At 47.9% G+C, this 14,118-nt stretch overlaps 1 protein-coding gene across 1 annotated transcript in view; it reads right to left on the bottom strand.

Moving 5' to 3' along the window:
* Positions 1-674: 674 nt before the first annotated feature.
* Positions 675-14,118, bottom strand: part of LOC140069129 (protein S100-A1-like) — a 47,971-nt gene continuing 34,527 nt past the window's right edge. Inside the window, exons 2-3 of the mRNA XM_072114492.1 lie at positions 12,691-12,844; positions 675-2,426 (exon numbers count right to left, since the gene is read on the bottom strand). Coding sequence (XP_071970593.1) covers positions 2,262-2,426; positions 12,691-12,828 — 303 coding nt within the window. The 5' untranslated portion in view covers positions 12,829-12,844 and the 3' untranslated portion in view covers positions 675-2,261. The remainder of the gene's footprint in view (positions 2,427-12,690; positions 12,845-14,118) is intronic.

Here is a 14,118-nt window from a genome sequence, read left to right as displayed (position 1 = left end):
GCCAGTGATTATACTAGACAGAGGACTGACTGTTGCCAGTGATTATACTAGACAGAGGACTGACTGGTGACAGTGATTATACTAGACTGAGGACTGACTGGTGACAGTGATTATACTAGACTGAGGACTGACTGGTGGCAGTGATTATACTAGACTGAGTACTGACTGGTGACAGTGATTATACTAGACTGAGGACTGACTGGTGACAGTGATTATACTAGACTGAGGACTGACTGGTGGCAGTGTATATACTAGACTGAGGAATGACTGATGACAGTGATTATACTAGACAGAGGACTGACTGGTGACAGTGATAATACTAGACTGAGGACTGACTGGTGACAGTGATTATACAAACACCAAGGACTGACTGGTGACAGTGATTATACTAGACTGTGGACTGACTGGTGGTAGTGATTATACTAGACTGAGGACTGACTGGTGGCAGTGATTATACTAGACTGAGGACTAACTGGTGGCAGTGATTATACTAGACTGAGGACTGACTGGTGGCAGTGATTATACTATACTGAGTACTGACTGGTGGAAGTGATTATACTAGACTGAGGACTGACTGGTGACAGTGATTATACTATACTGAGTACTGACTGGTGGCAGTGATTATACTAGACTGAGGACTGACTGGTGGCAGTGATTATACAAACACCAAGGACTGACTGGTGACAGTGATTTTATTAGACTGAGGTTGAGTCTTCTTTTTAGTTGGGTCTTTTTTCTGAGTTGGGTCTTCCTCTTGGTTTGGGTCATCTTTTTGGATCCTTCTTCAGTGTCCACTTGTTTCTGACCCGGGTCTTCTCTTTGCTTCGGTCCCCTTTCAGAGCTGGGTCCACTTTCATTAGTCTATTTTTCTGAATAATCAGGTCTTTTCTTTGGTTGGGTCTTGTTGCTGAGTCGGGTCTTCTGTTTTGGTTGGGTAATGTTTCTCAGTTTGATCTTCTGTTTTGGTCGTTTCTTGCTTTTGAGTTGGGTCATCTTTTTTGGTTGGGTCTTTTTTCTCAGTTTGATCTTCTGTTTTGGTTGTTTCTTGCGTCTGAGTTGGGTCATCTTTTTTGGTTGGGTCTTTTTTCTCAGTTGGATCTTCCTTTTTGTTTGGGTCATCTTTTTGGATTGGATCCTGCTTTAATGTCCAGTCATGCTTCTGGGTCATATCTTGCATGAGGGCTGAACATTGCTTCTTTGTTGGATCTGGTTTCTGCTTTGGATCTTTTTGTACAGAGCATTGGTTCTGTGCTGTGTCTTCTTTCTTGCTTAGGTCCTCACTCAGAGCGGCGTCCTCTTTTTTAGTCCTATTTACAGTCACATCTTGTTTTAGGATCTTTCAAAATGACTGGTTTCTCCTTTATGATGGGGTCTTGCTTTTGAATTGGGTCTCCTTTTTTAGTTGAGTCTTTTATCTTAGACGGATCTTCCATTTTGGTTGGGTTTTTCTGGGTTAGGTTCTCTTTTTTGGTCAATTTGATTGGATTCTTGTTCCTGTTTCTCAGGTAGATTTTCTTTTTGTGACTTCTCTTCTTTTTGGGTTTGGCCCAGTTTTAGGGTCAGGCCATGCTTGATTTTCACATTCGGCTGAACAGCTGAATCATGTTTTCAGTTAGATGAGTTGAGTCTTGTTTGGTTGGATCTTCTTTTGGGTTGGAGCCAGTTTGAGGGTCAGGCTCATGAGCTGAATTATGCTCTTGGTTTGGCTGAGTGGAGTCTTCCTTCCTTATAAAGTGTTACTTCTGGTTTGGGTCTTTCGTCTCGATTTGTCCTTGTTTCTGAGCTGGATCTTGTTTTTGGATAGGTTCTTGTTTCTCGGTTTGGTCTTGTTTTTGGGTCTGATCTTGCAGAAGAACTGAACATTGTTTTTTGTTTGTTCCTTCTTTCTTAGTTTGTGCTTCTTGTGCTTCAGTGTTTTATCTCTGTTGGTTCTTATTTTTGTCTGGAATCTTGTTCCTTGGTTGGTTCTGTTTTTTGGGTTGGGTCTTATTTTTGGAATGAATCACATTTTGGGGCTGCATCTTGTTTTTCGTTTTGATTTTGTTTGTGGATTGGGTTTTGTTTCTCTGTTGGGTCCTGTTTCAGTATTGGGTCCTTCATCTGGTTTGGGTCTTGATTTTGGGTTAGAGGTTATTTTTGGGTTAGAGCTTGTCTTTGAGTTGGCTCACTTTTCTCAGTTGGATCTTCTTTCTGGGTTTTGTTATGTTTGAGGATTTGATCCAGGGTTGAGCCCTCTCTCTTGGTTCAATCTTGTTTTGGGGTTAATTCACATGTTTTTGAGGATGTTTCTTGGACCTCAGAGCTTCAAAATAAGCAACAGCAACTTTTGCTACAAGTTCTAAAAATTCCTTAAAGTCAATCTCTCCATCATTGTTTTCAGCAGGTGCTCGCAGTATGGCTTCAATGGTGTGGGGATCTCCGGAATCCTAAGGAGACAGAAACAACAACCAAATTATGAAAAGCTCTTCAGGAGTAAAGTGTTGGTGGATACACCTAACTGAATGTTATGTTTTTTCTTTGTATTTTATATTTAATTTCAAGTCACAGCAGGCAGAATGGTGGAAGATTTGAGATTTGAGGTGTTCACTCGGTTGGCCGACTTACTAGCTGGGAGTGCAGCTGGGTGTACAGCTTCCAGGGCTCAAAAATGTGCGATACTTTCCCAAGTGCCTGATTTTTGGATATATTAATGATATTTGTGTTTCAAGTCAATTACCCATATCATGGATATATGTAAGATGTTATTTTGGTCTAGAAGACGAGTCTCTACATGTATGATGTCACCGGTAGCTTACATTTACATTTACTTGGCAGCTGTGATGATGGATTATTTCTGAGAGTCTTAGCTCCAAGTCAGAACTTTTTAAAAGTTTTCAGAACATGTCTTTTAATCCACCCTGAACCCATATCCTAATGTCCCCACACAATAATACCTTCCTCCCCTTACAAGCTACAAACTGTCTTTGGCCACCCCTAGGGACTTCCACTTGGTGTAATGTCTACTTATGGCCTATCCACACAGTATAATGCCCCTTCCTCTACTCCCACACAATATAATGCCCCAATTATTGTGACTTGCATGTTATAGAATGCCCCTAAACTGTAAAATGCCCAATTCTTATTTGTCACCACCCTAAACAACACCATAATGTGCCCCCCACTTAAAATACTCACTATTGTGCCCCCCCCCCTCGGATAATGTACAACTTTTGTGCACCCAATTCTTATAATGCCCCCATTTCATGTACCCCCTTCATAACCAAAAACTAATACCCACCTAGGCCCGGTAACCCCTTGCCACTTCTGTGTGTGGCTCAGAGGGCAGTAATATATTGGTGTCATCACTCCTGCTCAATGGTGAAGTGGGAAACTGAGGCTCCCTTCTCCACACAGAACGGTGGAATAGACCCTAAGGATTTGGACTGTTCCTCAGAAACCAGGACTGTTGGGGGAAATCCCTACATACATATATACATATATATATGGCCATGAATATGTAAACAACATTCTCCAATGTTCATATTTCTACCCTAAAAAATAGTCTTGTCGTGACTGTCCCTTCATAATGAGCCACATTCCCGGTTTGAACAGTTAGACCCAATGTCAGCTACACCCAACACCACCGGGAGACACCCAACCAGCTCCTGAAAACACTAAGATTTCTCATGTGAAGAGGAAGATCCATTACCATAATGATTAACCCTTCATGTGCCGCTGCCTCTGTGCGCTGATTGGCCATAGAGTTCAGCAGGAGGATTCTCTGTGGGCCGTAGCCCTCAAACAGCTGATGGGCCGGTCTCTCCCTCCATGCTGTGCCGGGCTGTGATCCCTGTATACAGGCTCCTGCACTGCCCTCATTCCCATACGTATCCATATGATAATCTAACCTTATTATATAGATGCAAACCGGGGGTGGAGGGCAGTGCAGTAGCCTGTTCTCCTCTGCAGTGATACCTGTATCCTGCTGCCGACTTATTCCTATTCTGAGATACAGTCTCATATATCTATCAGCCCTATCTGTAAAATCCTCTCCGCTTTTCCTGCAGTGAATGGGACTTCATGGTTGTGACATCAGCTAAGGGCACTGAGGCAATGAGGGCATCCACATGAATGTGCACAAACAGCCCAGCCAATCAGGACACAGAATCAGATCAACACAATCACTTCTGGTTTGTTGATCCAGCAAACAGGACAATGATGCTCAAACACTTTGTCAAATAAAAATTTCTTCTCGCTTTATTTCAGGACCATATCCAACTTTACAATATTCCATGTAACAGCTTAAAAAATCGCATCACAGCATTTAAGCTGTTACATGGAATATTGTAAAATTGTATATGGTCCGGTTGCCGGCTTCACTCACCTTCCCCGGCTCCAGCGGCGTCCTCTGCAGCTCCCGCGGCTTGGCGCGTGCGTCCCCTTCTTCTAGGGCGCGCGAGCGCCGTCTCGCTAAGATTTAAAGCGCTGGCCATTTCATTAACTCTATATAAGCCTGCCTCTTCCTGCAAGCCCTTGCCGGATCTTTGTGCCTCACAGCCTGAGAGAAAGCTATTCTGCAATTTGCTTGAGATTCCTGTGCCCCTGCGTTCCTGTGTCTCCTGCGTTCCTGAGTCCCTCTGTGTTCCAGTGTTACCTGAGCTCCTCCGTGTTCCCTGGTACCAGTGTTCCTCCGTGCTGCTGTCCTGTGTGCTGTGTTCCCATAACCTTCCGCTTGGACCTCCTGTTGCTGACCCCGGACCGGAGTCTGACTTCGCATCTCTGCCGCCTGCCCTGACCCTGTGCCTGGACTTCGACCACGAGATTGTCACGCACCCGTCCTTAATTGGTAGACGGGAGAAGTTCTCCATTGGGGTCTGGACTGTCAGTCTCATTGCCTAGAAGTTCCTCACCCAGTATCTGTCTTGCCAACTACCCGGGTTGACAAGCCTCTGAAGAATCTTCCAGCATGCTACCGAGACTATGCTGATGTTTTTTCTGAAAAACAAGCAGAGGTCCTGCCTCCACACCGCCCCTATGACTGTCCCATTGACCTGCTGCCAGGTATGTCTCCTCCACGAGGACGAGTATACCCGTTGTCGGTGCCTGAGACCGAGGCTATGTCTGCCTATATTAAGGAGAATTTGCAAAAGGGTTTCATCCGGAAGTCTTCTTCTCCCACTGGTGCTGGCTTCTTCTTTGTATCCAAGTAGGATGGTTCCCTCCGTCTGTGCATAGATTACCGCGGTCTCAATAAAGTCACGGTAAAAAACCACTACTCGTTACCTCTCATCACTGAACTCTTTGACCGACTCCGGGGTGCCAAGGTTTTCACCAAGCTGCATCTCCGAGGGGCATACAACCTCATCCGTATTCGGGAAGGCGACGAGTGGAAGACAGCTTTCAATATCCGTGACAGACCTTTTGAGTATCTGGTAATGCCCTTTGGACCCCGCAATGCTCCAACTGTTTTCCAAGAATTTGTTAATGACATCTTCAGAGACTTGCTCTACTCTTGTGTCATAGTCTACCTGGACTACATTTTAGTTTTTTCCCCAGACCTACAGTCTCACCACATCCATGTCTGACAGGTCCTCAGGCGCAACCGTTTATATGCCAAACTCGAGAAATGCTTATTTCACCAGAGTAGTCTTCCGTTTCTGGGATATGTAATTTCTGATAAAGGCCTTCAAATGGATCCTTCCAAGTTGGCAGCTGTACTTCAGTGGCCTCGCCCAGTGGGGTTACGTGCCACACAGAGATTTTTGGGCTTCGCCAACTATTATCAACAATTTATTCCCCACTTCTCCTCTCTTGTGGCTCCCATCGTGACATTGACTAAGAAGAATGCTAATCCAAGACAATGGCCTCCGGCTGCTGAAGATGCCTTCACTAGGTTGAAGTCTGCTTTTGCCTCTGCGCCTGTACTCACAAGGCTTGACACGGAAAAGCCTTTCCAGTTAGAGGTTGATGCCTCATCCATTGGTGCTGGGGCCGTCCTTACCCAGAAGGGGCCAAAAGGTCGTACCTTCACATGCGGTTTCTTCTCAAAGACGTTCACACCTCCCGAAAGGAATTATTCCATTGGAGATCGGGAACTCTTGGCCATAAAGCTAGCTTTGGAGGAATGGCGCTATCTTCTGGAAGGAGCTCGTCATCTGGTCCATATTTATACTTGACCCGATTTGATTTTCTCATACATTTCCGCCCTGCAGAGAAGAACATTAAAGCCGATGCTCTTTCTCGTGCTTCAGATGTGGTTGGAGAAGATCCTGCTCCTAGTCATATTGTTCCTCCGGAACGGCTGGTTCTTGCTGCTTCAGTGGACCTCTGGCAGCTTCCACCAGGCAAGACATATGTTCGACCTGCCCTACGTAGGAGAATTCTGACTTGGGGATATTGCTCTCGTGTGGCTGGACACCCTGGGGTACAGTGTTCTATTTCCCATTACTATTGGTGGCCAGACCTGGCCAAAGATGTGCGAGATTTCGTGGGTTCCTGTATTTCCTGTGCTCATAACAAGCCATCACACCTCAAACCTGCTGGTCTCCTGATGCCGTTGCCGATACCCAGCAGCCCGTGGACTCACATGGCCATGGACTTTATTACAGACCTTCCACTGTCCTCTGGGAATACTGGCATCTGGGTGGTAACCGACCGGTTCTCAAAAATGTCCCATTTCGTTCCATTGCCTGGTCTGCCGTCTGCTCCGCACCTTGCCAGCCTATTCTTTTTCAACATCTTTCGGCTGCATGGACTTCCGTTGCTCATCATTTCGGATCGAGGGGTTCAGTTTGTCTCTTGCTTCTGGCGATCTCTGTGTAATCAGCTACAGGTGAAACTGGACTTCTCTTCTGCATACCATCCGCAGTCTAATGGACAGGTAGAGAGAGTCAACCAAACTCTAGGCTGCTACCTTCGCCATTTCGTCTCTGCTCGCCAAGACGACTGGTCCGCTTTATTGCCATGGGCGGATTTCTTATACAATTCCCCGAACTCTGAAAATTCTTGTGCTTCTCCCTTCTTCATCGTTTATGGACAATATCCACGTCCTCCTCTTCCTCTACCTGTGCCTACGGATGTTCCTGCTGTTGAATAGTTGATACGCGATCTGAAGACCATCTGGGAGCAGACTCGCCTTTCATTGCGGCAGGCTTCCACTCGTACCAAGCTCCAGGCTGACAAGAAACGCAGGCCTCCTCCCATCTTCTCTCCAGGTGATAAAGTGTGGCTGTCTTCAAAATATGTCCAGCTGAAGATTACCAGCTACAAGCTTGGCCCTCGCTATCTGGGTCCATTTGAGGTGCTGAAGCGTATCAACCCCGTGGCCTACAAGCTCCGCCTTCCTCCATCTATGCGCATCCCAAACTCCTTCCATGTCTCCCTCCTGAAGCCAATCATCTTGAATCACTTCTCCCAGCAATCCCCTCCTCCTGCTCCTGTAGCGGTTTCCCCAGATGTCTATGAAGTTAAGGAAGTTCTGAAGATGAAGATCATGAGGGGTAAGCGGTTCTATCTTGTAGACTGGAAGGGGTTCGGGCCGGAGGATAGATCTTGGGAGCCTGAAGAGAACATTTTGGATCGGACTCTCCTCCAGAGATTTCTTGGGACCAAGAAGAAGAGGGGGAGGCCAAAGGGGAGGGGGAGTACTGTCACGGGTGCTCCCGCGATCCCTGGCTCGGATCGCGGGTGCACCCATGCCTCTCCAGGGTCCGGTGGCCGGCTTCACTCACCTTCCCCGGCTCCAGCAGTCTCTGTACTTCAACCTTGGTCGCCACTGCAGACATGTCACGCCTGAGGAACGACCTGGTGGTACCACTTTGCAGCTTGTCTAACTCGCCTTGCGGCGGGCTCTTGTGTAGACCGGGCACCCCTTAGACTCCGGTCCCAGGTAGTGGCTTGTGTCATCGTCTGCAGTGGTCCAGAGGATCCACACCCGCTAGCCGGACAGCGTCATTGTCCTGTTTGCTGGATCAACAAACCAGAAGTGATTGTGTTACTTTCTCCAGTCCAGGAGGGATCTACAGCACGGACCTTGACCCATCTTGCTGTGAATCGGTGAGCAGACTTTTTTCTCATCTTTTGCATGATGTCACAGCATCCGGGTAACTGCTTGTACAGAGATCTAGTGCACAACAAGGCAGGGGAGACACAGAGCTGAGAGCACAGAGCACTGGATCTCTGCATCATACAGGAATCTACTACATCACAAAGAGGACAATATATAAAAACATGTCCAACTACACTATACAACACCTACACAGGAATAACAAGATGAACACATGGCAGCATCACAGGATGTGCACAATATATAAATGTGCAACACCCCCCACTGGGCCTTTACTTGAGGCCTGGAGGCAGCCGGGACCCAGAATACCGGAGTGGCTGGTGGTTGCAGCCTAGGCACGCTAGTGTCACGGTGCTTAGTATGGGGACCGGAGGACTGTCCTGATGTACTTGTTCTCCATGGGGCAACCCCTGAGGTGTCTATAGGATGAGTCCCTGGGTGATGGATGGGGAGCCCGTGGTGGTAACAGCCATATCCAGGGATCAGACAGTGAATAAATAACAATATTTCTAAAAAGATAGAAAGCATCAACAATTCATAAGAGACCTTCAGGACTTCAAAGAGAATAGGGTTTATTGCATATTGAGCCAAAGACATCAACCCTGTGCCACTGATACGGAGGTCTCTTCAACAGAGGCGGGAGTATCAGATAGTGAAGGGTCCTATAAAGATAAAAAAAGGACATAGTACCAAAAGAGGTGGAAGGGACTCAGGGGCCCGTATTTTTAGAGAACACATACCCCCAGAGGAACAGAAACGTGGGGGACCGGATGAGTTTGGCAACTTTGTAAATTCACTCAACCAGAATCATATAGGCATTTTACATCAGAGATTTATAAAACAAACCTTCCGTTCCTAGACGCGCTGATCACGAAATTACCGGATGGTACACTACACTCGTCCATTTATCGCAAACCAACAGCAACCAATTCACTATTAAGATGGGACAGTCATCACCCATTTCCCCTACGTAAAGGAATGCCCAAGGGGTGATACCTGCGGGTACACTGAAACTACAGTTCAGAAAACGAGTTCCGGCGGCAAACGACAGATTCCTTGAGCGTGGGTCTCCTGATAGGTTCCTCAGAGGCTTATCAGGACAGTTTAAGTAAAAGTCATACTGATCTTCTACATGGTCCACCAAAAGAAAAGAAGGAATCAGACGATAAACTGAAGGTCATAGCCACTTTTGACAATGGGTCGGAGGATGCCAGGAAGATCCTGGAGAGACATTGGCCCATTCTGTTGATGAACAAAGATTTAAAAAAATCTGGTAGGCCTAAGCCCCTCAATCACTTCTCACAAAAGAGGTTCCACTCGAGATTGTCTAGTGAATAGCCATAGTCAGGCGGGTGACTGGGAGTTATTGCCTGCCCTTACATTCACAAGTAGCGTTACAGGAAACGTTAGACCATTAGAGACTACATAGACTGCACGAGGACTGGTGTCATGTACAAAGTTACACGTACGTGTGGTACTGAGTATGTGGGTAAGACCTACAGGGAGCTGCGTAGAAGAGTGGGGGAACATCTTGGAGACCCACAAAAAAGACAAACCAATATCAAACCATGTCTGGGCGTACCATAACGGTGATGCGGCAGCGATGCGGTTTCATACCCTGAGCACAGCGGCAAGTGGCACAAGATGATCCTCCAGAAGGAGGCAGGTTGGATCGTTACATTGGATACCATCTCTCCCAATGGCCTCAATGACCAATTGGTTTTTACACCATTCCTTTAAATTTACTGATCTTGAGGCCAGCACAGCCCCCTACAAAAGCCTCCCAGTTATGTCACCCCCTATAAAGACGCAGATGTATATGCCAGGATTGTCATCCGGCTGTTGGTGGCAATTGGATGTGTGACCTCGTAAACGCTCGATTTCTCTCTAACTTTATGTGTAATGTAATTCTAGGTCTCCTCTACTGGAAGGGGGTCTCTTTATATAGACACATCGCACGGATAATGGGTATAATTTAGAGATATGGTCGGACCTTGTTATCATATTATCTCTGGATCTAAAGATATTTACTCGGGGCAGTTGCGTCCCGATGTGGACGTGCTGGGCCTATAGGAGCAACTGTATAGGGGGGTCCGCCCAATCAGATACATAAGGGGGTGGGGCTTTAGACTTGAAGAGGCGGAAGTACCATCTATCTGGCACAAACGGAACGCCAGCCGGATATTGTATCTCCTAGTCCACCCCCAGAACTGGAGATGAGCAGTTTTTTCACCAGGGTGTAGCCTACGATAAGCCCGATTTGACCTGCAAGCCACTGGATGTCTGGCCCATGCTATGCCACCCCGATGGATGGCCAGTACCAGCATCGATGCACTTTATTCCCTTTGAGGAGCCAGAGGACGAAATGCGTCAGGGTAATGGGCGTGTATAGGGGGCAGGCTATTTTTTTACAGGGAAAGCTGTAGACTGCTCTTGTCAGGGCGGGGGTTAAAGGGGACCCCATAGGGACAACATATTTACCTGCCACCTCCCACCCCAGCCCGTAAGCGAAATATGTCTGAGTTACGAATTGGCAAATGGACAGCAGACGATTATGCCCTTTGAGACAATTTTAGATTGTATACTTCTGCAAGGTAACTATATCTGATTACACAATTTTTGTGGTTTTCTGTGATTTGGAATATCACAGATATCACCAGTCTGCTATTTGTCTGAGAACCATCAGTTCTGGGACTGCCGTGCGCTCACCAGAAGACCATGTCCTCTCACCCAGCAGGGGTTATATACCCCCCCCCCCTGGTCAGGTGGTGGCTCCTCTCCAATCACCTTCCAGCTAACAATACAGCTGCAACACCCTCGCCGATGCAAGGCGAGGGAGTGTTTGCGAATACGCCCCACAAGATGTCACAACATTACACTACATGGTCCTTATAGGACATAGGGGATATTGCAGTGGTGAATCCTGCCTGGCAAGGCAGAAGTTAACTTTTGTGTGATGTAAGTTCTATCATCCAATGATCTGTATTACATCCGGTCCTATGTAAGCTGAGATGTGATTGGAGGAGCAGCCACCACCTGACCAAGGGGAAGTTACAAAACCCCCTGGCCAGGAATGTTCCAGAGCTTTTAGTCTGGGCTCAGTTCCAGAGAACAGCTTAGTCTGAGCTCAGCTCAGATCAGAACTTCTAGAGCTCAGTTCCAGAGGACCAGCTCAGTGAGTTATAGAGAAGAGACCAGCTCAGTTAGTGCGTAATCTCAGTCTAGCCCATACCAGAGCAGGAAGAGCCTAGCCCCTGCCTCTGAAGAGTGGAGTAATAGATTAGAGTTAGTGTAGTGAGGAAAAGGGGTATCATCTTACCTCTAAAGGTGATACCTGAAGCCCCACAGGACAAGCTGAAGCTTCCTATTAGGACACAGCTGCCTCCTGGCCTACCCTCTATATCCAGGCTGGCGATCTATCTCCTGTGGCTCCCTCCAAATGCATCTCAGCACTCCACCACTCTGTTAAAGGCACGTTGCTGCAGTTCCTGACGGTTCCAATAAAGAACTGTAAGTTGTTTTCGTTCAACCTCTGTCTCCGTCTGGTCCCTGCTAATACGGCTGCCTTCATCACCGGCACCCTGTCCACTACACAGAGACTCACACTCTGGACACTAAAGGGTTGCCCCAGGGAGATCCGCTATAGCAGCCTCTCCCTCATCATTTCTTGCCAACACCACCCTGCTGGAGACCTGCCAGGCTGTAGGACAGCCCTCCGGTTCCCCCGTACCAAGCACCGTGACAACAGCGTGCTTAGGCCGCCACCGCCAGCCACTCAGGTACTGCGGGCCCCGGCTGCCTCCAGGCCCGAGAAAAGGCTAGGCCCCGGTGGGGGATGTTGCACAGCCACATCATTGTATTTAACTGTTGCCTTGCCAGGCAGAATCTACAGCTGCAATTACATAAGATTCAGATTCCAGAACCTTTCTAGAGAGGTGATCAACAGCTCCTGACCTGAGGAGGGCGCTATTATCAACTACCAGCCTGGAAATGCATTGGCAGGGGTGTTTCCCCCTCCCTGCCATTATACTTTATGGAAGCTGTGGACCACCCTTTCCTGTACAGAGAGGGGTCGCTGTCTATACAATGCGTTGTGTGTGCAGGATCTAGAACTGATGTGGGGCCTGAGCTCAGTCACATGCGCGTGACATCATTTTTTCATGTTGCCAGTAATTATCAGGACTGATATTCTCCTGCACCCAGCAGCTACAGTTTGGGAGCCGCACCTCTGCTAGGGCCCCTCCCAACAAGATCCCACCCACCCTCCGCTCCAGCTACAGATATGGATTCCCATGGCGACCACGATAACAAAGGCAGGGAGAGCAGCCAGGGGGACAAGGTAAAAGCCCTGCTAGCAGGCAAGTGGCTGCAGGTGGTTCATGAGTGTAAATTAGAGAATTGCTTATTTTAGCTTAATGCAGAGCCAGGCAAAAGTTTTTATACTTTACAGTTGTTCTTTAATCATTCCCTGAGGGGCAGAAGGCAGTAAACACAGGATCTAAGAAGTAGAGCGGACCTGTCTAGTAATAGCCACTCCCTCCCGGGTCTATCCTTCATTGTAATTCATGGAAATCCAAAAAAGACGCCTCTGCTTCACGAGCAGCTCCGAAGCACAAAGTGCTGGGAACCTCCATGTAGGATCTTACCTCAATCACTTCTGCAAACTCCGTCTGGATGAGGCTCTTGAATTGCGCCTTGTCCAGTTTATCGCAAGGGCCGCTGCGGCAGCTGTAGCGGTGGAAGGTGTCGATGATCCTGCGGATGGCGCTCAGGAGATAGGCCATGGCTGCTGGATGGGAACTGGAAGAGGAAAGGAAGAAGCCAGTCAGGACCATGGAAGGTCACAACCCAGAGATGACCTCTTCTATAGGGTGCACCATGTCCTGTGTATGGCACCCCCAATGTCATAGTATAGGTATTACAATGGAACAAGTAAAAATTGTGAGCTCCTCAGAACAGAATCTGATCACATGTTACCTGCCGGGGTGTAACGCACCATATACCTGTACATAAAGGGTGTAACAGCCCTCGCCAGCCCCTTCAGAGCAGCCCCACAGATGTAATAATAGAGATTATGCAACTATTCTAATCCTGGAGGTCGTCAGATCCTTCTACTCGCACCTCTTGGGCAGGAAGGATCTAGATCGGGATGTGATGTCGGCTTTCCTGGCTGAAACTGTCTCTGAGCCAGGAGTAGACTCATCACTAAAGGATTAGGGAGGAGGAAGTCAGCCGGGAGATTGAAGGGCTCACCCTCAAGAAATCGCCGGCTCCGGATGGCTTAACATCTGAGTTCTATAAGACATTTAAGGACGCCTTGGTTCCCCTCTTGACTGAGGTATTCAATGAGTGTCTTTCCTCGGGCGCTCTGCCAAAGTCAATGAGGAGGTCAGCCCTGATCATCCTGTCAAAGGGTAAGGACCGATCTCGTATTGAGAACTGGCGGCCCATAGCGCTTCTAAATACGGACAGAAAGGTTTTGGCAAAGGTGCTGTTTAATTGGCTGGTGCAGTTTGTGCCCCGGCTCCTTTCGGGGACCCAGCACTGCTCTGTTCCAGGCCGCAGTACATTTAGTGCTATGCTTTGTGTCCGGGAGGCAGTGGAGCAGGGCAGGGCTGGTAACTGGAAGGGGTACTTGCTGTCCTTGGATCAGGTTCCAGAACCCCTCTGGCTAATTATTATATTTTAAAAGTTGATTTTATCAGGAACGAGGCCATGGATAACAAATGTAAGAAGATTCCCACAGTCACGGTGCCTGGATCTATGAGTAAGTGTCCATGGTTTATCAAGATGAAATTTTTGATGGTAGATTTCCTTTAAGATCAATGTTTCTAACCTCTGGAAAGAGAGGGCTCCTCCGTGGGTATACTCCTGCAGGGGATGGGCTCCTCCGTGGGTATACTCCTGCAGGGGATGGGCTCCTCCGTGGGTATACTCCTGTAGGGGATGGGCTCCTCCGTGGGTATACTCCTGCAGGGGATGGGCTCCTCCGTGGGTATACTCCTGCAGGGGATGGGCTCCTCCGTGGGTATACTCCTGCAGGGGATGGGCTCCTCCGTGGGTATACTCCTGCA

This window comes from Engystomops pustulosus, chromosome 7 (assembly GCF_040894005.1).
Source record: "Engystomops pustulosus chromosome 7, aEngPut4.maternal, whole genome shotgun sequence".
NCBI lineage: Eukaryota > Metazoa > Chordata > Amphibia > Anura > Leptodactylidae > Engystomops > Engystomops pustulosus.
This window is presented reverse-complemented; position numbering and strand designations above follow the sequence as displayed.